This window comes from Quercus robur, chromosome 7 (assembly GCF_932294415.1).
Source record: "Quercus robur chromosome 7, dhQueRobu3.1, whole genome shotgun sequence".
Lineage (NCBI taxonomy): Eukaryota > Viridiplantae > Streptophyta > Magnoliopsida > Fagales > Fagaceae > Quercus > Quercus robur.
In genome coordinates this window covers 38861842-38888031 of record NC_065540.1, presented here as the reverse complement: position 1 = coordinate 38888031, position 26190 = coordinate 38861842, and the positions used below count along the sequence as shown (strand labels likewise).

Genomic DNA, 26190 nt, shown 5'->3' with positions numbered 1-26190 from the left:
CCCATTTATCTTCCCTGTCATTTATCTACCACATTGTTTAAAAAAAAAAGTAGGACTTGTTTTGATTTTGTGTAATTATTAGCATGAACTTCCAGATACTAATACTATAGTCTATTTGTTTGATATTACTTCATGAGCATGACTACTAGCTTGCTGATTTATCTGTTTCTGTTGTTTTCCAAAGGATGCTTCTTCACATCGTCTGGAGGCTTGAGGAGTTATGAACACCCCCTTAATAAGGTGAAGCCTGTGCCAAGGGTGGACAGTTCTGGTCAGGTGTGTGGTGTAACTTTCACCGTGGATGAAGAGTCGAAGAGGGAAACTGTCAGCATGCCAAGAGTTGGAAGTGCTGCCAACTGGTCATCTAACTACTGATATTGTTATAGTTTCCTTTTATGGCATGGCTGTCATTATTAGTGGGCCTTGCCTTTGATCTCCTTTTTCTTATCATACTACTCTCATCTTGAATGGCTTGAAAGCATTTTAATGGGTGCTTAGATTTATATCCTTTTTAGTACTACCAAAACTAAGACATCATTTTATGCTGCTGTACATGTTGCGTAATGTCAAACTAAGCCAGGATCTCAAGTTTGATACAAGAAATAATATGATTGCTCTTCAAGACTGATCAATGGTAGATTTCTATTTGATATATTTCTCTATTTTTATCGCTTCTTGAATCAGGCTGTGATGATGATAATAATTACAGTCACATTCGTGATGATAATAAAATCCATTTCTGAACAGTTGCCTGTTCACGCAATAACCATTGCAAAGAAACAATGAAGTCCATTGATTTTTAATATGGCTACTATATTCACCAAAGAAGTTAAAGATGTATCTGGAGCATAGTTTAGGGCAGCTAAAGCTTTTCAATGCTTTCTTGTTGGTCTGATTCATGATTTACAACTTTAAAGTAAACTACAGTAAGGATAACTTTTTTTTCCCAATAATTTTGATAGACACACCAAAAAGAAATACTGAAAGAAGATGAGAAACCATTCTAATTAATTCTCGCCAATTTAAAAAAAAAAGAAAAGAAAAAGAGAATTACCCATGTACCCGACTTTGGTGAACTCGGGATCCAAGCATTCATCTATATATTACTAAAAGCTGAAACGTAGCATTTAATGTTGCTACGCTCCCATTGAGCCACGTCAACAGCCATGTCATTATCAATTTTTTTCCAATTTTTTTATACAATTTTTTAACATTTAAAGTGAATTAAAAACTCTATTATATTACAATCAAAATATCATATTTAATTTATCTTATTTTTAATTATTCTTATTTATTATTAAATTTTCAATTCCATTTTATCTTTTCATATCTCCACTACTCTCTACCTTAACTTTCTTCAACCTTTCTCATTCCATTTCAACTTTTCATATTCCCACTACTCTCAATATTAATATTATTCTATCTTTTTATCTTCCTTTATTTTTTACTATTCTTATTCTTATCCTCATGCTATAAAATTGTCATTCTCCCTCTTATTCCATGCATAATTTCTATTTTTCCACACACAAAATCCTCTCTCTCTCTCTCTCTCTCTCTCTCTCTATATATATATATATATATTTTTTTTTTTTTTTTTTCAATTTTTGTGTAATAGGTTGACCATCAAAACATACTGAAGCAGTATTGAAAGCTCCACCAAATGCATCGCAGAAATCAGTTTTAGACTACTAGAAGTTAGTTAGTTTGCTAAAATTGGAATTGACAAGTAATCCAGCTTGATACGATTTAGTTTTATATTTTATGTTGTTATCTTTTTTATTCTCATTGGTTGTTAAATGTTATATTATTGCATAATAAAAATAGTATATAAAAATATAATATTATTTTATTACATAGCATAACTAAAATAATATGGTGTTTATTGCTATAAATTTTATTTTTATTATTTTATTCAACATTTAAATTTAGCAACATCCTCCATATCATAATTATTTATATTTTGTCTCATTTTTTTTTAAATTAAACGTATAATATTTTATTCAATAAATAAAAATTGTTCTTATAAAGTCTTCCCATGAAATGTTACAATGCATCAATGGAAAAATGAAATACAAAACAAATGTCAATTTAGAAACACTCAATTTAAAAAAAAAAAAAAAAGAATAAACAATTTTCTTATAAAGTATTCCCATAAAACGTTACAATGCATTAATAGAAAAAGAGAATACAAAACACATGCTATTTTAGAAACACTAAATTTATAATAATAATAATAATAATAATAATAACAATATCAAACCAAACATATCATAAAATAATAAACTAATAGTTATGGATGTACTAACTTCATGGCAGCAAAATGGAGTAAAATAAAAATAAAAATAAAAATAAACGTTACAATATGCATATTTAGTACATTAGAATTATCATCAAATTTGGGAAAACAATAGGATGTTAACAAAGAAGGAGAGAAAGAGATTAGTAAAAGAAATCAAACGTCAATTAAATAAATTAATTAGTAACCGTTAATTGGAAAACAAAGAGACCGATGGCTAAAGGAGTAAAAAATTAATTAAAGACGACCTTAGGAATGTTATTATAAACTTTACAACGCAAATAAATAAATCGTTAAATTCACTTAATTAAATCATATAATCAACAATTAAATAAAATCATACAAAATTTAAACTTGAAACTAATCAAACTCTAATCTAGAAAATCATATTTATTATCAAAACTAAAAGGAAAACGTTCTTCAGTAATAATAGAAATATATAAGAAATAAAGATGAAAATTTTCAAAATCTTTTTTTTTTTTTGACATTTCATATAACATTATTTATAAATAATAAAATATAAAAAAAAAGTCCTTAAATGCTTATATTCTTCACACACCATGACTTTTAAAATCTAATGAAAGGTTCTAAGAATTTAACTCTCATTTAATGCCTCTATTATGAAAATCAACGGCCAGTAAAATATGATAATAGTAAGAAACGTTATAAATGAGAACATGAAAAAACTAATTAGCCACTATTATTATGGAATAGATGTCTTTTTTTTATGCATCTAAGAAAATGAAATGTATAGGGTTTACTTATTAAGGTATACGTAAAGATTCACGTTAAAAAAATATGTAAAAGTTTTTTGAAAAAAAAAGTAGATGTAAGGTTTTTATTAACTTAAAAGACAATGAAAAACCAATTTTTAATTACTACAACTGTCGCTACTTTATAAATCACACACAACACTATATTCAATATCATAAACAACATAGTTAGACCCTTTTGGATATACACCACCATATTCAACTTATAAATTACAACCCAAATCAATCATACAATTACACAATTAATCAAAGCATGAACATGTAACATGTATTACCTTCTGAATTATTGCTTGGAATTTTCACAATTATTGAAAGAGAATCTCCAAATTTAATTTTTAGAAAACATCAAGACAAGGTGAATTTTATTCTTTTTAACTTCCATAGAAAAAAAAATATTACGCACATTATTTCAACCCTTATGGAAAAGAAGGTTTAAATGTAGCATGCAAAACGTGTTTAATTGACTTAGGGAAGTAAAAATTAGTCAACCAACTATGGTAGAATTAAGGTTTCAAATTTTAAATAAAACAATTCTACAATAATAAAAAAAATATTTTGTGATAAATATGATTATGAAATGCATTACTTTTCATTAAATTAGTTCAAATTACAAAATAATAATAATAATAATAATAATAATGAGACCACCATAAAAAATAATCACGCACAACGCGCGGGTCTGCGACTAGTTTATTATAATTTTAATTTACCAAAATCAATCCAAAAAAAAAAAAAAGAGAATTAGTTCACCAAACTCAGGTACAAATCTGACAGTTTTAAAAAATTAGGCAAATTGGTACCCGAGTCCACCAAGCTCGGGTATCAATCTGCCTATTTTAAAAAATTAGGCAGATTGGTACCCGAGTTTGGTGGACTCGGGTACCTCACAAATCTGCCTAATTTTGAAAATAGGCAGATTGGTACATGAGCTTGGTGGACTCGGGTACTAATCTGCCTAATTTTTTAAAATTTCTATTGTGAATACTTATATCTTCAAAGTTCCATCTTTTAACCTAAAAAAAGATCATTAAAAAAGAAGATGCTAGCAATTAGCAAGTGTCATACTTATAAATAAAGATGCCTTCCATTATTACAATGTCAAAATTTGACGTTATATAAAGATGCACCCCACAAATGTGGGCATCAGTCACCAAATTAATCAAGATGTCTTTTTTCGAAGCATTACTCAAGTCTCAAACACACACCCACCCTCATACTAGTGGCACTGGTTACTAACCAAAAAAATCTTAAACACTATATTAGCATAAAAAGAAAAGTCTTAAACATAATAACATTATTTAGTAGCAATACAAGCTAGCAGTAAGAGAAGTAGGGATCTAATGCAGTCCAGCACTGTCAATGTGGCAACAATTGAAACTAATATAGGCCTCCATGACTCGTGGACACTCGAGACATTTCATATGCTCTGGGATCTTTCCAGTAGTAATGGGGATATCCACCCAGCAACAACGTCGAATAGTGTGAAGAAGCTTATCATGGTACTCCTTGAAGCAAACTTCGAAGCCTATTTGGCGCACATACTCTTTCCATTTCTCAAACTCCTCTAACACCTTCAAAAATGAGGTCCCATGTCCACTCACCACCACTTTAGACCCTTTACTAAGCACAGCCCATCCACTCTCATTCTTGTAGGAAAGCAGCTTTTGGATTTCATGTGTCACTGGGTCGGGTTCACTTTTCCTTTGTGTTTTGGAAAAGAAAAAGCTATCTATACGGTTCCAGAAATGCCCTAAGATACTGTGGTCATCCTCACCTTTGTTGCTCTTTCCAACACAAAGCAACTCTATAGAAACCCTTGCGTCCTTTATCATTGGATCGTTTGCAAGGGCATTTGCACTTTTAGTAAATTGTTGAATCCACTCTTTGTCCTTGCCACCATAGAAGAAAATGTACTTCTCCTCTTTGATCTGATTGAGCCAAATGTTTTAATCATCAATTTTTTTTCTACATGAACATCACTAGTTTAATTATGTGTGAGATTAAATCACATATGTATACTCTCAGTATTTCAATTCATACTCCATTAATTATATAAAAAATTTTGTTATTTTAAATGGAAAAAAAAAATACGCATGACAAAATGTGCAGAGTATTAAGTGGAATATTTAGAGTAAGATAAAAGATTTTTATTCATTTGTGAATGTGTGTGTTAGTGCCTAAACAATTGAGTTTTAGAACTTGTATTAGTTAAGTTAACTTTACCCAATTATGTAAATTTGGGTTTATGCCAGTCACTATGGATCCCATTCAGTCTCTTCCATTTGACAGAGCTTCTTCAACAGAGCTACTGAAAGGAAAGGCCCTCATTCCCCATACCCGAATCATATGGATTGCATTTGGGCACTCCACCTTCCCTTTTGGGTTCATCACCACGATAATAGGCTTGTTCTTGAAGTGCCACTCCTCTTTTATGAACCTAATACCAGCTATGGGTGAAAAGTACTGCACTACATACCATGGCATCTTGGACTTGAGCATCTCAAACTTCTTACGCGTCTCATCGTTCCATTGGTCAACAATCGGGATCCATACAATCTTGTACTGCTCCTCCTTCCTTATCGCATCATAAATTGGCTTTAAGAGCGAAATTTCATCAATAGAGATGTCCACGCCCGAATGAACAATAGAATATTCTTCTTTTTTAACACTTCAATGCTGACCTGTTTGTCAATACAATTGAAAACATCAGAGTCTCTATATTAGCACCAACTTTTTGCTCAAAAAAAATATTAGCACCAACTTCATACCCGATAAACTAATTATTCTTTGATTTTTTTATTGCACTTGATTCAACGAAATTAAATTACCAGTGGGTTCTAAAGAACTTGGTATTTGTTATGGTGACACATGGTTTTATCTTCGTGATGATGTTATGTTTTCCTTCTTCAAAAAATAAAAGTTCTCTTAAATAGTAGGAGTTCAACTTTCGTCCATATTAAAAATCAGTGTTTTAGGTTGATGAGAAAAACTATCATAATGAATCCAAACGTTATATATTTAAATTTTTATTGTTATTATTATTATTTTTAAAAAAGTCTATATTTTAGTCAAGTTAAATTATAACTAATGAAAATGCTTTTACCTTTGTTCCTCGGATCCCATTCCACAATTATTTCTTGACAAAAGGTGAAGTTATTTTGACGTTGGTTGCAATATTGCATGTGTGGTATTCTTTCGATATATAAAATATTTGGTGTTTTATCATGTGTGCCGCTGTTTTAGAACATGGTATCTGGGAAGATATTATCTTACAGACAATTTTTTTCCTGAGAATCTTAAGGACAATTATGAATGGCAAACATATAGTGCTTTTTTTAGTTTATAATGCTAATATATATAGTGATTCAATTATTATAACTTTTTTGGATTCCATTTCCTTAAGCTTTGGATAAATATGACATGTTTATATAGTAAAGTCTCTTGTGATTGAATAAAATTTTTAAATTTAATCCTCGCCTATTTTAAAAAAAAAGTTGGTATCTTTGATCTGATGATAAAAGAGAATTATCAAGAGAGCAGCTAGCAGTACAATTGAACTTGTGGCTGTGATAAGGGTTAACAGTCATGGTAACAAACTATATAATGACGTGTTAAAAGACCGCACCGTTTTTTGAGTAGAACCATCAATTAGCAGCTGCAGATTATTCTTGGCATAAATAAGCGTCTTGAAAACCTCCATAATCTCATTAGGGGCTTGAACGAGTTTCTTGATCTTTCTATGAGCCTCCAGATCCTCTGTGTAAACAAGGATTTTTCATGAGCAGTGTGGTCCATTTTGAAGACATTGCATTGCATTTTGCAACATAGCTAGGTAAGATAGCTTTCAGCATCAATGCATTCTTAAGAACGAAACCGCTTAGTGGCCTTTACCTATTTGTTGTTTGCAAAGTTGAATCTGCTTCTTTAATATGCTGAGGACAATGTTGAGCTTCTGAGCAAAGTGGGATAGTTCCTGCACCTGGTCCCTGAAAAGTGGGCAACCATTCGCGTTAATTTTTTAATGGAAAAATTACAATTTATTCTATGTGGTTTGCTTCTATATATTATAACTCAATTTAGTTCTCAAATTTTTAATTTTATAATTGACCCCTTTAAATTTTGATTAAAATGAAATTGTTAAGCTTTTGTCCAAAGTAAGAGATTTTGGGGGATGAATTTCAATTACAACCAATTTTATTTCTTGTAGTTTAACTCTATTACAATCTAGTCACACAAATATTTTAATTCCTAAATTTTGAAGTCCTAAAGTTTCTATTAGAATAAAATTATTAAAGGATTTTTGAAGGGGATTCTGACGATTTCATTTTGGTCACGGACACCCATATACACCATGAGCTGTATGGTAATTTAGCCCAATTTAATAAACAAAAATTTATAAATCAATATTTTTAATGGTAAATGATAATATCTTTTTAGAACTATCAACAATAACTAGATTTCTTTCTATTAATTACCCACTTATATTATAACAACAACAATATCATTTTCAAAACTTCTATTGAAAAATCTTTCACAAGATTTAATTTTCACTCAATTGTAAAAACTAAATACCCATTTCACAACAGAAAACGCGGCGATGAAACTTCATAAAAGGTTTTTGACTAAAGTTTGTGAAAACAAGATTGCTCGTATAGTAATTAATAAGACTTATAACACGTATAGGATAGGGAAGTACTTCAAAGATTTGATCAAAACTTACTCTTCATTAGTGAGGCCACACATCTTAGTTGAGCAAGCTACAACAGTTATGATAGCCCAATAGACATCGACTGGAATACGGTCCATGGCAATTAACAATGCAGGTACATCCCTTGTATCATAGATAGATAGCTTCTCCAACTCAAAGATGCACTCTATCACTTCCAATGTGATCTTGATCAGGTTGTTAAGTTCAACCAATGCTCTTCGATGTTTTTGAAGGCCTGGGCGCCTTAAGATAACAGGTACTCGCTTTAAGATCCCAATTGATTTGGCGAGTTGGTCTGATGGGTGAAGTTGGGCAAGTAGCCAGAAATCCCCATATTCTAAAGCAAAAGCAGCCAGTGTGAGCGCTGCCTTTGCATCCCACGAATAGCTTGACAGTTTGTTAAGTATTGACATTGTTGTCTTGTGGGCAATTTCCTCACCAGGAGTCTTGCATTGCATCTGACATTACAAATCTTTTATTATGAAAAATTTTAATCTAATAATTTAAAATGATGCTTACTGGTATAATAATTGATAAATTAAGAACTAATGAATTTAATCACTTGAGCATTATTTAAACACTTTTAATTATAAATATTAATTTAATTATTTTCAAATAAAATTATATCATTCTGATTACCTCGCTGGAAATTTTCTTCAGTGTACACAATGGTGGATTAAAGTTGGCCTTAGGGGTCTTGTCTTCCAAGCTCTCTAAGTGTACTTGGGTACCCTGCAGTGAGTGTAAATAATTGTATTGAGAAGAATAAAGAGGAAAATTATTTTTCTGAGTAATGTTAGTTGAGTTGGCATTTTTATTGGTTCTTGTATGGTCACATCACTTCATTAGCTATCATTAACCATCTACAATAATTAAAAAATATTTTATGAAAATTGTTGTAATTAACTCTAAAATTTTTATATTTGTCCGGCCTTAGTAATCTAGAACACACCCAAATGCTTCACTTTGATTCTCATACCTATGCTCATCCCAACAAAATGGACTAGCATTACATATCCCTCATTTTAAAGAAACAAAAATGTAAAGCAACCTTGTGTGCTTATTCCACTTCGTTAAGGCTGAAGTGGTTTTTCAATTTCTTTGGTAAAAGTAATGGATACCCTACCTCACTATAGTGTATTCCAAACTATGGAATGCTTCAGTCCAAGTTAAAATTCCGATTTAGGAAAAAGAAAATAAACAAGAGAGAGAGAGAGAGAGAGAGAGAGAGAGAGCATCTTATTCTAATAAAGAATTATGGTAGTGTACCAGTGCAACATGGTCAACAATCAGGGTGGCACGCTTAAGGATGTTTTCGACGAGAACGAAAAGAGACTCAACATCAAACTTTTCGTCACCATGAACATGGGTTGCGTAAATGTGGTTCATGATGTCGAGGTCGGACATGGTTAACACGCTCAGCTCACTTTGTTGTATTGAACTCGGCACCAACTTGCTGCCCATAATGGATTACTAATTGGGTAACACAAGAAAAAAAAAAAAAAAAGGTTAGAAAATCACAAGGTTTGGGGCAGAAGAGTTAGGGTTTGCTTGAGTTCTTGTTGCGAAAAAAACTTGAGCTTTTTATAGCCATCCAACACCGAATACCATAGGTCACAAGGAAAATCTAGTACTATATTATTTTCTTAACGAAATAAGTCCCCAGAATCCACGTCAACGAGATATTAACATTAAGCCTAATGCACAGGTACACTACCACAATTAATTTTTCTATTTTTCTACTCGAAAAATTGAGTAGAACATGTCCATTTTGAAAATTTTGACTTTTTAGTCAAAGTCAAAGATCTCAAAATGCATGTTTGGTAATGCAAACATGCATTTTCTAACCGCACTTTTTCAAAGCACAGCTTTTTTAAACTTCAATTTTTTCCTAGGTGAAGCTTTCTCAAACAACCCCATTTTCAAAAGGCTGAAAAATAAGTTATGCAATACAAAAATATTACCTCTTCTGCTCAGCAGCTTTGAGCTTCGCTTCAAGGCGCTGACCAAGATCTTCCTCATTAGATGAGGACTGTGATGGGCTTCTGGGCTTCGCTCAAGCCTTGTTTGACAATTTCTCATAGTATTGCTGCACCCAAAACAACATGACAGAATAAAGCTCATGTAAGATTCACTATTCAGAGGGACTAAGAACAATTTAAAAAAACCAATGTAGGATTCAGAAAATGAAAACACAGAAATGCCTACAAAGTGAATTTTTTTCATGGAAATAAAGATAGTGACTACAAAAAACTATTTTAAAAAATGGGTACAAAACTAAATTTCTTATTGAAAAAGTAAGGGATAATTTAAATTCAATTCAACAAGTAATCATTTTTTTTTTTTTTTTTTTTTAAGGAAAGAATGTTAAAAAGCAAAATAATTTGAAAATGGAACAAAGAGACGCCCACCAGACGTGAAAAGGAAAGACCAGAAAGTGCAAAATAGAAAAAACTCAAATAGAAGAAGCACCCGCCCACCAGACGTGAAAAGGAAAGACCAGAAAGTGCAAAATAGAAAAAACTCAAATAGAAGAAGCACCCATCTTTACCTAACACCCCCCCCCCCCCCCCCCCCCAAAAAAAAAAAAAAAAAACCCTTCAATACAAAGCTTTTAACTTTTAACCTCCCAAAAAATATATATTTATAAATAAATAACATAACCCATGATTCTTTGAGATTCAGGAAGCTTATATCCAAATCCTATTACCATGTTTGGTTACCAAGAAAAAAAAATCAAAATTTTGATCTGGCTCCTGAGAAAATTACAGACTGTACCAACTTTTATGAAACGATCACACTGTTTGGTGATCTCTGAAGATTTTCTGTAAATGAAATTCAGATTGACAAGTCTTCAAAACGTTTAATTAACTAATTAGCATGTTTAAAACAAGAATCTTTAACTACCTGAAGAATTAATTGGCTCAATTAAGTTCCAAGTAATTTCACAAACCAAGAAATTCTAGTTATTTCTTTCCCTTGAATTTGATTTTCTCAGTAAATAATCGAAAAGTTAAGAAATTAAACCATAACCAAAATCTCAAAATAATCATCAATTTAACAACAAAAAAAAACGCTCAAGATTCAATTTTCTGAGAAAACAAACAAACCGACTTTTTTTTAATTAATCATAATTAACGTGACATTATGATAATTATATTTAATTAACATGCAGTTCAAATAATTATATTTAATTAACGAAAAAAAAAAAAAGAACAGTAGAGTTGATTTCTCAATCTTTTTCCGTTAATTTTCTCAGTAAATAAACACGAACCTTTTTGTTAGTGATAATAGTAATTAATTAAATGAATTAAAAAATTTTCAAATAAAAAAAAAAACAACAACGACAACAGCTGAGAAGAGTAAAGTTGAGAGAGTCTTCATATTCAAGAACCACACCAAAAAGAGAGAGAGAGACCTGGCGGCGAAGATCGGCGTGGTGGAGCTTGGCTTCGATATCTTCGACAGTATAGTCCTGCGGGGACTTAGACTCGGAGAGTCTTCGGCGAAGCCTGCGAGGCAATTTGGGCGAAGAAAGGGCGAAGAAGAAGAGGAGGACGAAAACGATGTCGCACCACTGTCATCCAACGGAAAGTCCATTACCATCGCTCCTCCAACAACCACCACTTTCCCTTCTCCTCTTCCCTCAGGCGGCAACGCCGACGGAGACCACGATTCCACTCCCCCGGCCATTATCGATACGCGAAAGCGATCACAACGACGTCGTTTCAGTCTCTTAAGACAGTGAGAGAGCTGAGAGGTCGCCGCCGATGAGAGTCTTCTGGCGCCAACGGGTTTTCTGCCGCCGATGGTGTGAGGGTTTGGGGTTTGTATGTTTAGGTGTAAGTGAGAGTGAGAGTGTGTTCTGGTAAGTGAGAGTGAGAAGTGAGAGATAAACCTGAAACCTGTGTGTTTTTAGAGCTGTGTACCTCACTAACCAGATGCCATGTCATGGTGCCACGGTGGATTAAAAAAATACGGTACTCGAGCTCACCAAGCTCGAGTACCACAAAAAGTGGTAGATCACTATATTGTTTCGAAACAGTGCTTTTGGGCAAAATATTTCAATAATTAATGGTAATGGGCCATTTTGCCCCAAAAAAAAGAGTATATGTGTGATAAATAAAGTAGGGTTGACGTGGTTTTGTTTTTGACCATTAGATTTATTATTTGACAGGTGTCTCAAATCTATTTAAAAACAGCAGGTAATGGGAGGTGAGCCAGCCCTTTTTGAGTCTTCTCATTCTCATTGGCTTGTTGAAAAAGGGCCCGACTCCCCTCCAGTCCAAAATTCTCCCAATCCCTCCCATTTTAATTTGGATGCAAGACACGTGGCAAATGAAAAATCTAATGGTAAAAAACAAAGCCACCTTGAAATGTATTTTATTTCAATTTTACCCACATCTTTAGCGATCTCCCTTGCAAACCCACAGCCCATACACCACCGTCCTTGGCAGCGGAGCCATTGGAAATTCTACCTAGAAACACGACAGTTGCATCCTTCACAAATAGTCAAAATGGATTATTCTATAGATTCTATACTGCATGATTATATGCAGATTCTTCAACACCAGCTAATCAACGTCCAGTGGTGAATGAAACAACAAGGAGCCCAAGTTAAAACTTCTATGAGATAAGGTTTTGTATTGACACAGTCAAAGAGGCAATACCTTTTATTTGGGTGATTTGTTGTAAAAAATAGAATAGATGTTGGGTTTGATTACATTGAAGTGAAAGGGAGCAAACCCACAAAAGTTATGCCTAGATCTGAGAGATTCAAAACCTAAGAAGTGATTTTGGTGAAATTCATTAAGATTTTTAATGTTTGGAAGAGGATTGGAGCAAAACCCAAATGGTGAAGTAGGGTTTTCAAGTATTGAATGGGAATGGATAGACCCATATGGAGTTTTTGTGGATTTGTGCAAAAATGGAGATGAACCAGAAAAGAATCGGAAGTTTCCACATGATTTTTTTGAGATTTTTTTTTTCTTTTACTTGCAGAGGAGATGTAACACCAAGAGATTTTCGGAATGATGCCAGTAACTCCAAGGTTTCCATCACTATTTCCAATGGCTTCTTGCCGTATGCTACCAAGGGCAGTGATGTATGGGTTGAGGGTTTGCAAGAGAGGTAGCTGAAAGGTGTTTGAACAAAGCAATAAATTACGTTTCGAGGTGGCTTTGTTTTTCACTGTTAGATTTTTCATTTGCTACGTGTCTTGCATCAAGATTAAAACGGGAGAGAATGAGAGAATTTTGGACTAGAGGGGAGCTTGCGCCTTGAAAAACAGATGCATTGCGCTACCCAGTTCCAAATTTACTTTTATGTATTTTAAATTAGCATTTTAACGATCTACTCTACATTTCGTTCTATTATTTTTTCAAATGTTTGACTCTTTTTATTATGTTTGGGGATTGGTGGAGTACTTGTATACTAAAGTGTATAGATTAGCTTGGCTGATACCCACAATAGTAAGGGATCTTCCACAAAGTTGGACCCTTTACACTGTAGTATATGCAAAGATTATTCCTTTACTAAGAAAGGTATATTTCCTCAAATATTAAGGAGGATTTACTAATGTGTAAACTATATTAAGAAACTTTTTATGAAAAACGAAAAAGTAATAAACTGTTTTGACAGTTTTTTTAATTTTTCATAAAAACTTTTTCAAAATAAATTATTAGAGTATACATTAACCAGATCTTATTAAGAGGGATATAGAATAAAATTAATAAAGGAGGATTAGCCTTCTTTATTGGGCTTTATTTATGGTTGGTACTTAGTAACATTTTTTTGGGTAAAATGGTACTTGGCAACATTATTTTCTTATTATTGTCAACAAATTATTGTATTTGACTCTGCTACTGTCTTATTTCTTGCTTTCTGCTTTGTCTTTGGCTCTCCACTCTCACTGCTGGTTCCTTGCTGTATCTGACTATCTTGCTTGCCTTTGATTTTGGTTTTATTGGTTGGTCGTATATTTTGCTTTTCTGGGGTTTCTAGGTTTGCTTTGGGAATTTTTCTTGGTTCTTTAAGGCTGGGAATGAAGAAGATATTGTTGGAGAGGGAAGTGATGCATGGGTAAGGAAAGACACAGCGAAAACAGACAAGACCAAGTGAGAACTGATGGACTGATGGGGTCCACTGTTGGAAAAAATATCTAATCAGATGGGACGGTCGTGAGGACTTTTCTCTCACATCAAATGTGGACCGCACGCGTATAGGTCCATGTGCTGTGAGAAATATGTTTCATCATTTTTTTTTTTTTTTTGGGGGGGTTTTGCTCTTGCTTTTAGTGTGTAGTCTGCTTTGTTTTTGTTTCTTTCTTCTTGAATCTAGACCTAGACGTATTAAAAAGAACAAATCCGATTTGATGATATCTAGCGGTTATTTTTAGCCCATCCCATTTCTCATAGGTTGTAGATTAAAAGTAAAATAAAATACTATTTTGGTTACTAAATTTTATCAAATCCTTTCTCAAAAAAAAAAAAAAAAAAAAAATTATCAAATGTTTATTTTTCATCATTAAATTTTAGGAATTTTTTTTTCCTAAATTTGTAAAAGTTTTATTTTATTTTTGTTTTTAAATTATTGCAAATTGTTTTATATATGTCCTTAAACTATAAAGAAGATTTTTTCTTTTTTCATCTCTAAACTATTTAAAAAGTTATTTTTTTTTCATTTCTATTTTTGTCTTTAAATTATTGAACAAACTTTTTATAAAATTTAAAGACGAAAAAAGAACTTTTTAAAATTTAGGGATGAAGAAAAAACTTTTAATAAAATCTGAGGACCAAAATAATATTTTACCCTAAAAAATAAAATGGGGGAGAGGTTAAGTTTGATTGCCAAGTAATTAATAGATGATATGCACTCCATTTATTTCATTGTAAAATGGTTAAAAGTTGATTAATTTTGTGTCAATTAAGGTCTAAAACCCTAACAATTGCGTACTTGTAGTTAAATTGATGAGCATGTGGAATTTTATTATTTTTATGGTAAAATGAAAATTATTCTTCTCATTTGAGAGAGAGAGAGAGAGAGAGAGAGAGAGAGAGAGAGAGAGAGAGAGAGAGAGAGTGTGTGTGTGTGTGTGTCTAGTGTTTTAGTTTAATATCGAGTTCTTTTTTTAAAAAGTTTTGTAAAGAAGTCGATAATAACAATATCAAGATTCACTTTAAAAAAATTGTATAGAACATAACATTATTAATATCAAGTTTCACGTGACCTTTTTTACTCAGAAAAGCCACATCAACCGCTATACCAGCAAATTCAAATTCTGAAACATGAATATTTTACTAAAGACGTTAAAAAGATGGTTATGTTAGAGCGCTAACATTGGGGTGTAAAAACTTCACAATTGCTATTTTAGCAACCAACAAGCAAAAAAACATACACATCTGGGGTGGGTATGTATTTTTTTTTTACTGTAGCTTAGGATGTAAAAAAACATATTGTTTTATTTCAAAATATCTCCTCTTCTCTCCCACTTCTCTCTCTCCTTTGAATTTTTTTATATTATTTAATATTGTAGCTTATAGTATTTTAATAACTTGTATGTAAAAATAGAAACTAAGACGTTGGATGAGTTGTAAAATGAGTAATAAAATAGATAAAATAGTTTTTTATGATATAAAATAGAAACTGGAATACATCCCCGATACTTTTTTCTTTTTTTCTTTTTTGGTGAGATAATTACAACACATCTCGATACTAAATGCTCACGGACGTACGTATTTGCCACTGTTTTTCCTATATACGTCATCCAGCCAATCACAATTCAGAAGAATCATGCTCTAGATTTTTTCTTCATTCCTAAGGTTTCAAGGGAATCAAAATAAAAAAAATTCACTGGCATAGATTTTTTTTTTTTTTTAAAAGATTTGCCCCCATTAATTACTGATAGAGAAGTGCAATATTCGCAATATTTTCTAGTTATCAGGTTATTATTGGTTGTTATTGTTGGGGCAAAAAAGTAATTTCAATAGTAAATTCAAATTTGAACCAATAACAATTGATCATCTATGATTTGTTATGAAAATATTATGAAAATGTTATGAATATAACACCTCTTATTAATGTTATTATTTTAGGTAGAGGCACAAAGATTATAATAGAAAATATAGTATATCATTACCCCCACAATATGGGGAATTTTTTTTTCCATTTTTAAATATCTTTTTTTTTTTTTTTTTTTTTTTTTTTGTGTGCAACATTTTTAAATATCTTGGTAACATTGAACAAATTGAGGGGTACTTTACAGAACAATGTTTTTTTTTTTTTAATATTTAAATCATCATTTTAGTTCCTAAGGTTTGTCATATGTATCAAAATGATCTTTAATATTTCAAATGTTTTAGTTTAGTCTATAACCTTTTGGTATTGTGTCAAAATAGTTATAAAAGATTAGGAAGTTATTAAACTAATACATTTGAACTATTATGAACCATTTTAACACATAAGGCACACTTTAGGAAGTAGGAACCAAAATAATAATTAAAATATTTTTCTTTTTTCTAAATTGCCACATCACACATGCAACTTTTTAGGACATAGATTATCCAAAGCTATAGACTTAAGAGGCCATTGGCCCAACTTGTGAGCCACTTCATTTCCTCCTTGATACTTGGCTTGAATTGGGATACCACAAATTTTATTATATAAATATTATAAATTGATCTCAAGAGTGTTATAACTAAGTGGCATAATTTGTTCTTCTTTATTACGAGAATCAAGGTTTTTTTTTTTTTGTTTTTGTTTTTTTGACTGTGAAGATAGAGAATCAAGGTTAATAAAACAAAAAACAAAAAATAACCTTACAAACTTATGTGTTACCAATCATAAAAATGTAATCAACACATTTATTTACTAATATTAGTGGGTTTTAGTTAGTTCAATTGATAAAGGTTCTTATCATCGAATAAGAGATTTGGGGTTCAATCCTCGCACACACCAAAAACCAATTGGTGTCTTAATCTGATAATAAAGAGCAATTATCAGGATTATAGTCATAGGTCAAAATTACCTAAAAATACTAATATTGAGGTGTCATCAATCATATTCATCATTATCTCTTCAATTTATAAGCATTATGATTGTTTTATCATTTTCCAATTTAAATTGTCACAATGATCAAGTTGGTCAAACCAGTTTGTCCAAAAACAAATTGAAAAAGGATCTCCTATGCTGACATAATATTAATACATATATTAGATAAATAATGTTAAGGATACTACAAATACCTAGCTTACAAACTAAAATTACTGCAAATTTTACTAGAAGATAGTTTATAAACTAACAAGGTGTAGGGGCCTTTTTTGTGTGTTGTGTGGTGGGCTGGGCTGCCTCCTGCAGTGATGGACCCTAATGTTTTCTGAGTAAGGGAGTTGGGGCCGGTCCAATTGTAACTCAACTTGGGTCAGTTTGTGCACAAACTTATGCCTTGTCTTCCAGTAGTAGGCTTACGGCAAGCAGAATTGTTTCAGACGAGTTACGGCAAGCAGATATAATAATAATAACCAAAACAAAGTATTCTGACTATCTATATAAATGACTATGTAATCCCTACTTATAAAGCATGATTACAGTCATGATAATGTCAATCACAGAGAAAGTGAAGAAAATAATACGAACTAATCAAATGGGCATAAATCAAGTTTTTTTTTTTTTTTTTTTTTTTTTTTTTTTTAATTTAGTTTGCCGAAGCAAAGCCAAAGAGGAGAGAATGCCTCTTCTCAATGCAAATAATCTCCCGGGAAAGGATCCTGCCGTGGGGATTAATGGCTTTGAGGGAGTCGGACCTGAATGGTTATTGCTCAAAAAAAAAAAAAAAGAGTCCTTGTTTACGTTTTGGAAGAGAGCAAGATTTGAAGGGGGAGAGAGGGAAACCGATCTATCGGTGCATGCCCATTGTATTACCTCTCATTCTTCCTTAATTTTTTCTCTTTTCTTCTCTGTTTTCTTTCTTATCTTTTTTCTCTTCTCTTTACTTTGTTTTTCTTTCTACTCCGTAAAAATGCTCTGTTTTTCGATCCCTTTTTCAGGGCACAGCAAGGGCCCTTTTATAGTGCCTGCCGTGACCAAGTATTTACCATTTTGCCCCTTAACTGCCTTTGTCGGGTCTGGGCGTACTTGCCGACCACCAGGTCTGTGCGACATTCACCCTTGCCAGACAGAGGCAGGTTTGTTTCGTTCCTCAATTTACCGTGGCACTTCTCCCCTACCACGGTATAAATGCTCTCTCCCTCTACTCTCAAGGCATGCACCCAACGGTTCCCCCTCAAACTTGTCTCTTTTGGGTGGTCTATCATCCCAACAAGACGTACCTCCCAAAAGGACTTGGGCAAGAGTCACAAAATAGATCTTTTCCCTTCTCCCCACCATCAAACCATACCCCCTTTACCTCTTACCTCTGGCCCATGGTCCCACCACGTCCTATATTGGCTGGGTACAGGTTGGTGGTGCCTGAGCCTTGCACGTGCTTTCCTTTCAGATATGTCCAAGAGTCTGCCTGCTGCTCATGCGTCTGCCGTGATCTGGAGGCTCTCTGTTTGTGTTTTCTGACCTTTCATATGGGCTTTTCTTTGGTTTCCCGCTCCATTCAAGAGCTGGGCTTTGTCTGATGATGGGCCTTACATTTCTTTGGTCCATTCTTGATTTTCTTTATTTCTTACAACGTTGGACTGTTATTCCTGCCGTAATAACTTAATCCTGCTGGACCTCTCTTGGGCCAGCCGTTTATCCCTTTTCTCAGTGGCCTGTCATGGGTACTGTTTTGCTTTTACTTATGAGCTCCTATGTCCCTTTGGGCATCCACAGCCCGATTGCTTTCTTTGGGCTTCCTCGGTCCGTTTGCTAATTCCACACTCCCATGGGCTTTTTACTAACTTCATCGGGTTTCCCTGGCCCAATAACCTTATTCTTATCTTTGAGGTTCATGGGCCTGCCATAAACCCCTTACTCTCTTAGTTTGCATTGCCTTGGGCTTGCGGTGGCCCTTTCTCACTTTTCTACCTCATACACTACCCATGGAATGCTATTTCTTTCTTTCCTGGCTTCTTTGAGCCCGCTTGCCTCTTTAAGATCCATTTATTTATTTGTTGGGCTTATGATCCATTATTCCTGCCGCTTAGGCCTAATGGGTTTTTGCTATCTATTTTGTCAATTCTTTGTTACCCTCATTATTGGGCTCTCTTTCTGTTTGCCTGGGCTTCCACAAATGGCCCTCAACACAAGGCATCAGCTAGTAAAAACTAGATTTACATGTTAAGCTAGACCATTCTTCTCCCCTCATTTCTCATGGTCAGTGCCACTATAAACCATGATTCAAGCTAGACCATTCATCCCCTCTCAATCCTCTCAATAGTTTTTTTCCTAATAAATCTAGTGATATAATATTATTTAGAATTTTTGACATGTCATGTTGTAATTTGTGAATTAAAAATGGTGTCAGGTACATCTATTATTTAACTGAATCAGAAGAACAAAAAATCTTTTCTCCAAGGAGAAATAATAGCAGAAGGAAGACAAGCTAAGGAAAACACAAAAGTCATAAATTTTACTGCCCATTTACAACAATAGTGAGCTATTAGAAATTTCAACTTATGAAAGACCTTGCTAACTCCTTTGCATTTGCTGCCAGGACTGCAGTTTCTCACGATACAGTATCCCTAACAGCATAGATTGCATCACTGAAAATTTTCTAATCTCCCTTTACTTGAATGCTTCAAAGTTTCTCCTCCTTAGATATTTGCCTATTTCCTCAATCACCGCTACTACTTGTTTATAGTCTATGTAATATATGAATTAGTGAAGCATGTTAATTTCCAACAAGCTTTTGGGTGGTTCCTGCTGTAGCTTATCTGGCATTCCATCCATAGTGATGGCACCAGACCACAGGTTTGATCCCCTAGGTATTATGATTGTAAGCAGGACACAATCTTAAACTAATTTCTAGAATATTTATTCTTGTGATGTTGTGAATTTAAGTTACTGTGAATCTATTCAACTTTAGTTATGGATTTGAAATGCAAAATCTGAAAATTCAATTTAGATGATAATGGAAATTAGATTGTTCAAAGAAAGTAGATTGTATAGCATGGTAATTGCCAACAAGCTTTTGGATTGATTTGCTCTCTTACTTCAAAATGTAACTTTGATTAAAAGAGACGCAATTTCTTCTCCTTTTTAACAAAACAACCCTCCTTCTTACATCAACTTTAATGGGTCGAAAATGCTTCCTATCTTGAAATTGTCATTATGAATCCTTGTGTGTTTCTTTGCAGCCATATGTGGTAGATTGTAGCAGCCCAAGAAATCTTACATAGCTTCATTCTAAATCTTCTTCCCTTGATCTCCTAGTGAAAGAACACAATTTCGAAACTTGTTGCCAAAATCCTAGTGAAAAAATAACACAAAAACAGATGGTTTCTACTCTTAATTTGGCTTCTATAGAAAACACACAAGTCTTCCTGATATTCCCAGAGCACCTCTGTATCTAGAGGAGAGTCTATCATTAACAGGCAACATGCTAATGAATGCATATGCTAGAAATGTCATCAGGCAACCTTACCATTTTGCACCTTTCATCCAAGCTGTACAAATTTTATTCCAAGTTGAACTACAAGTGCAGTGACCTGTCTTAGAAGGAATCCAATTTATAACACCATCTTCCCCAAGTTTACCTGATATTGTGAATTTCGTTGTTTAAGTTACTGTGAATGTATTTATCTTGTGTTCTGGATTTGAATTACAAATTATGAAAACTAAGGTTAGATGGAATTGATAATAAGGATGCCCCCACAAGTGAGTAAATTAGAAACTGTTAAATGACAGATTATGGTTTGGTTGTAACCAATTTTAGTTAGCCAACGTCTTATACGAGTCAAATCCATGTCTATAAATAGCACACCCTCTTTGTATGTAAGTTACTCTAATTGTAATAGAATCTTGTGGTTTGGACAAAAAAGTTTTTTGTCCTTTTCTTCATACTTCATATTGTGAATTTTGTTGTTTCAGTTACTATGAATCTATTTTTCTTGTGTTCTGGGTTTGAATTACAAAATGTGCAAACCAAGTTTAGATGAAAGGGGTAACAAGGTTGCCCCCACAGAGTGAGTAAATTAGTTGATTACTTGTTTTATATAAATAAATAAATAAACCAGAGTTTTATTTAACAGAATCAAAAGAACAGAAAAAATCTTTTTGCCAAGAAAGGAAATTCAGCAGGAGGAATACAAAGCTAAGGAAAACACAAAAGCTATACATTTTACTAGGGCTGTCCAGCGGTTCTTTGACCCGCCCAAACCGACCGGGTCCGACCGACCCGCATCCCAACGGGTGAACCCGATATCTGTAGTGAGTCGGATTCGGGTGTATTTCTTTCAAAACCCGAATAATCGGGTCGGGTAGCGGTTTAAGGAAGAAAAAACCCGCATTACCCGACCCAACCGATATTTAAAAAAAAAAAAAAAAAGTAATTCAGCACTCAGTTCAGTTTACCCGTGAAGACTGAGTTGCTGTCCAGGACTGAAATGAGGAGACAGAGACTGATTGGACTTAAAGCACTCAGCTTTTTGTTGTTGTTTTACACGCTAAGTTCAAATCAGCCTACTTACACCTAAGATTTTTACACACCAAGCAATCATGGCCATCCAATTTGAACGTGATCAACGGTTAAAGCACTCAGTTTTTTTTTTTTTTTTGTTTTACACGCTAAGTTCAAACTTCAAATCAGCCTACTTGCTCCTAATATTTTTACACACAAAGCAATCATGGCCGTCCGATTTGAGCGTGATCAACGGTCTTCATTCTTCTGAAGATCAACAAAATCATTCCAACTTCCAAGTTCCCAACGCACAAAAGAAAATCCCACAAATCTCTCTTCAGAAAATCCCACAAATCTCTCTTCATCTTCAGACTCTCAGAGGTGCAGAACGGCTAACCCTCACCTCACCTCAAATCATAGTCAAAAATTTCCACTTCCCCAAGCCATGGCCGGTTACCCTCCCTCAGCCTCAAGAGACCCTCAACCCTCATCTCTTTCTCTTTTAAATAGATCTGATTTTTCTCTCTGTTCCACTTTTCTCTGCTCTCTAGTCTTAAGGGCTGATTCAAAATCCCTCTTTTATTTTGGAACCCTTGACTTCAATCCAACTCTCCAAGTCTCCAACGGACCAAACACCAAACCTTGCTGCCTTGCTGGTTCATCTTCACACGTATCCCCGCTGAGCAGAGGATCGGAGTGTTGTCGCTGGTCTGTCGCACCAAGGGTACCGTCCGCCGCCTCCCAGCCTTCAAGCACGGCGACCGTGGTTTTGCTTTCCTCGTCAACAGGTTCGTGTCGCTCAAACAAATCTGTTCTTTCTCTTTTTTATTAGTTATTTAGATTCTTCAGTTCTGATTGTTTTTTAAAGCTTTTAAGATTATTTGATTGCCTTATTGTATAAAGAATGGTGAGGATTTAACGAATAATACAGACACCAAACAAAGTTTGTAACTTTTTGAAGTAAAAAACTATTTGAGGTGACGGATTGTGATTAGTGCTCAAGCACCTCCTTTCCATGTAAGAACACTGTGATGTTGAGGAAGTTTGTTCAAAAACCATTGGCTATGTGTAACTAAGCAAAGTAAAAAAAAAAAAAAAAAAAAAGAGAAAAAAAAAAAAGAGAGAACTAAAGACAATGAGAGTCTCAGATCACTTCAACTGAAGTTGTGTCTATGATCTGGTTTTATAAAAAAAAAAAAAAAAAGATTTGGGAAAATGTATTGGGCCTCTATGTTTTGAACAAGGACAATTTCTTTCACATGTAACTTTTTGAAGTAAAAAACTATTTGAGGTGACGGATTGTGATTAGTGCTCAAGCACCTCCTTTCCATGTAAGAACACTGTGATGTTGAGGAAGTTTGTTCAAAAACCATTGGCTATGTGTAACTAAGCAAATTAAAAAAAAAAAAAAAAAAAAGAGAAAAAAAAAAAGAGAGAACTAAAGACAATGAGAGTCTCAGATCACTTCAACTGAAGTTGTGTCTATGATCTGGTTTTATAAAAAAAAAAAAAAAAAAGATTTGGGAAAATGTATTGGGCCTCTATGTTTTGAACAAGGACAATTTCTTTCACATGCTTATAGTTATATCAGTTCTTAGTTTTGTCTTGACTCTTAAACAATGCATACTTGCAATTTAAATGAAATCATGAAGTGCCATGTAATTTACCTTGATACAGAACACTGAGTGTTAAATGAAATCAGTACTAGTGAAGTAAATTCTTGTGCATAATGATATTTCTTATTTTACAAAGCTCCAATGTATGTGATTTTGCCCTTTAAGAGGTCAACTACAATGATCTTTCTTAGTATTAGTTTTTTTATGGTTGTTTGTTTATGCTTAAATTTGATGTCTTTAGGTCATGGAACCCTCTACTGATGCCCCCCCTTCCCAAACAACACCCGCTGCCCAAGCTGGACCTGCTATCCAAGCTGAACCTGTTCCCACTCCAACAAATGCTGAGGCACTTCCACCTAGACCTAGTGATAAAACCAAAGTGAGTGAGATAGTTGCTGATTGTGGTAATAATAGGAAAAAGTCTAGTGCCTGGGATCATTTTGAAAAAAATAAAAATGAGTGAGGGTCAATTTAAGGCTGTTTGCCATTATTGCCAAAAAACTTACCGTGCTAATAGTAAGGGTCATGGTACTACTAATTTATTGAATCATACACCAAACTGTGTTAAGAACCCTAATAGAGCTTCACTTAAAGGGCAACAAACCTTAGCATTTGAACCCAAAATGAATGGGGAGGAAGGGTTTAAGCTTGTACCAACAGCCTTTACTGTTGAGGCTTCTAGGAAGGCACTCGCAGAAATGATTATAATAGACGAGTTGCCTTTTAGGTTTGTTGAAGGGTATGAGTTTCAAAAATATTCAACAACCTTACAACCTAAGTTGCAAATCAGGGATATCCCATCTCGTCAAACTGTGGCTAGAGATGTGATTAGCATTTATGGTGTTGAGAGAGAGAAACTAAGGGAAGCCTTGAAAGGTCGTAGGGTGTGCCTTACTACGGACACATGGACTAGTATTCAAAATCTAAATTATATGTCCCTCACAGGTCATTTTATTGATGATGATTGGAACTTGCATAAAAGAATTTTGAATTTTTGTCAAGTGGAAGACCATAGGGGGGAGACTATAGGTAGAAAGATTGAGATGTGTCTCTGTGAGTGGGGCGTTGATGGCATATTCACCTTGACAGTGGATAATGCTTCCTCTAATGGTGCTACCATTAAATTTTTACAAACAGTAACTAAAGATTGGAAGGGGACTATTTTAGAACATGAGTTCTTGCACATGAGGTGTTGTGCACATATCTTAAATCTGATTGTGGGAGATGGTATGAAAGAAATTGATCCGTCCATTGCTAGGGTGCGTGAAGCAGTGAGGTATGTGAAGTCCTCACCAAATAGAAATCAAACTTTTAGGAGTATTATGGAGAGATTAGGTATTGAATCCAAATGTTTGCTAAGTCTTGATGTACCAACTAGGTGGAACTCTACCTATCTCATGTTAGATACTGCTGAAAAATTTGAGAAAGTGTTCCTAAGAATGGACTTTGAGGATGATAGCTATTCTTCATACTTTTTGAACAAGGAAAATAGTGGTGGTTTGGGATCTCCTTGTGGGGTTGATTTTCAAAATTGTAGGACATTTGTGGGTTTCTTGAAACTTTTTTACAATGCAACTAAAAAGTTCTCCGGTTCTTTGTATGTGACTTCAAATACCTTCTTTGATGAGATGTTTGTGATTCAAGAAAATATTGCTCATTTAATTAAATCTCAAAATCATCTCTTGAAAAACATGGCAACTAAAATGGAAGCTAAGTTTGAAAAGTACTGGGGGAAAGGGGATAAAATTAATAAGCTTTTGTATGTGGCTGTGGTGCTGGATCCAAGGAAGAAAATGAGGTTTTTGAAGTTTTCTTTTTTTGAAATTTATGGGGATGAAGTGGCTAATGAGATGGTTGACTTGGTGGGGAGTTTTATGGCTAGGTTGTATGATGATTACTCTAGGGTTGATTCACCAAATGTGGTGCTACCAAGTGAGAATGAGAGGACACACATGGAAGGTGATACAGTTGGTTGTAGTGATCCGTATGCAATGGTTAATTCACGATATGAGCGGTTTTTAGAGGTTGAGAAGTCTATAGGGTGTAGCAATGAGATGGAAAAATATTTGGCTGAAAATTGTGAGAGTAGAAGGGATGTGAAATTTGAGATTTTGGAGTGGTGGAAAGCCAATTCAGATAGGTACCCAGTGCTGCCCAAAATGGCTAGGGATGTGCTGGCTGTACCTGTTTCTACGGTTGCTTCTGAATCGGCTTTTAGTACCGGAGGGCGCATACTTGATCCATTTCGAAGTTCACTCTCCCCTCTCATGGTTCAAAATCTTATTTGTGCTCAAAACTGGCTGCAAGCCCGTGTCCCAATTTCTTTTCGCAAGTCAAAGGACGAGATGGAGGCCTTGGAGGATGAATTTCATGAATTAGGTAATATGTTTAACTTCCAATCTTCTTGTTTACTAAGTGTTATTAAATGTGTCATATACTTGAGCAAAATTTAATCTATTGTCTCAATTTTTTCTTTTCTAGTTTTAAATCAAACAACAGCAGCAGCAAGTTCTAGTTCCTGTTCAAACAAAGGTGGTACTCGTACCACAGTCAATATTGATGAATGATCACTGATTGGGTATGTTTCTGCCTTTATAATTTTTGTTCATATTGGTGTCCCTTTTGGTTATTCTGTAGCTGTTATTCTGTCTTTATATAGTATTGATAAATATTTTTCCCCTTGTATTGTAGGAGGATGGAAGGTTGCCTTTTGTATAGGAGGCAGTTTTTTTGGATATATTTTGAAGCTTTTTTGGACAGATGTGTAGCTTTTCTAATTATAATTATACATGAACTCTTGTCTTGCTTAGAGGAAGGAAAACTTAGCATCTGTGTAGGCTTTCCTCTCTATAAGTTATGGACATGTTAACTATAGAAAACAGAGTAGTTCGTTACTGCCTTAGGAAAGCTATTTTTTGGAAATACTTAATAGTATTTCATAGTTGTAACTTATTATATATACTGCTGGGAACTGCCTACTGCTTTGGTAGTTTATTGCCTTGTGCAGTAACTACCTTCTCTGCTGCCTCTATGGCTTTATATATCAAATTATGAAGATGATGTATTTTTAGTAGTGCTTGTAGCCTATGTGGTTCTGGAAATTTGTTTGATGTGTGGAATGGTTGGTAGGTACTAGGTATGTTTTCACCTTGACAGATTGATGAATGTGGAAACAAAATGGTACTGCCTAGGCCTTAAGGCTTAGGCAATTTGGAAAATATTTGTTATAAATTTATAATGTGTGGATGATG

At 33.9% G+C, this 26190-nt stretch overlaps 1 protein-coding gene and 1 pseudogene across 1 annotated transcript; one reads left to right on the top strand and one right to left on the bottom strand.

The window, feature by feature from the left end:
* Nucleotides 1–4214: 4214 nt before the first annotated feature.
* On the bottom strand, nucleotides 4215–11691 carry LOC126693360 (protein SIEVE ELEMENT OCCLUSION B-like; annotated as a pseudogene).
* A 12315-nt stretch (nucleotides 11692–24006) lies between these two features.
* On the top strand, nucleotides 24007–25818 carry LOC126693358 (zinc finger BED domain-containing protein RICESLEEPER 2-like). The gene is made up of 3 exons (XM_050389309.1): nucleotides 24007–25318; nucleotides 25421–25517; nucleotides 25631–25818. The coding sequence occupies exons 1-2, from the start codon at nucleotides 24124–24126 to the stop codon at nucleotides 25504–25506; spliced, it is 1281 nt and encodes a 426-aa protein (XP_050245266.1). The 5' UTR covers nucleotides 24007–24123; the 3' UTR covers nucleotides 25507–25517; nucleotides 25631–25818.
* Nucleotides 25819–26190: the final 372 nt, after the last annotated feature.

What these genes read in the sequence shown, in the direction of transcription:
- LOC126693358 (XM_050389309.1), top strand. Translation starts at nt 24,124, where the DNA reads ATGAGGTGTTGTGCACATATCTTAAATCTGATTGTGGGAGATGGTATG. An exon ending in GGATGAATTTCATGAATTAG is followed by an intron (nt 25,319 to 25,420) that starts GTAATATGTTTA and finishes TTTCTTTTCTAG; the next exon opens with TTTTAAATCAAACAACAGCA.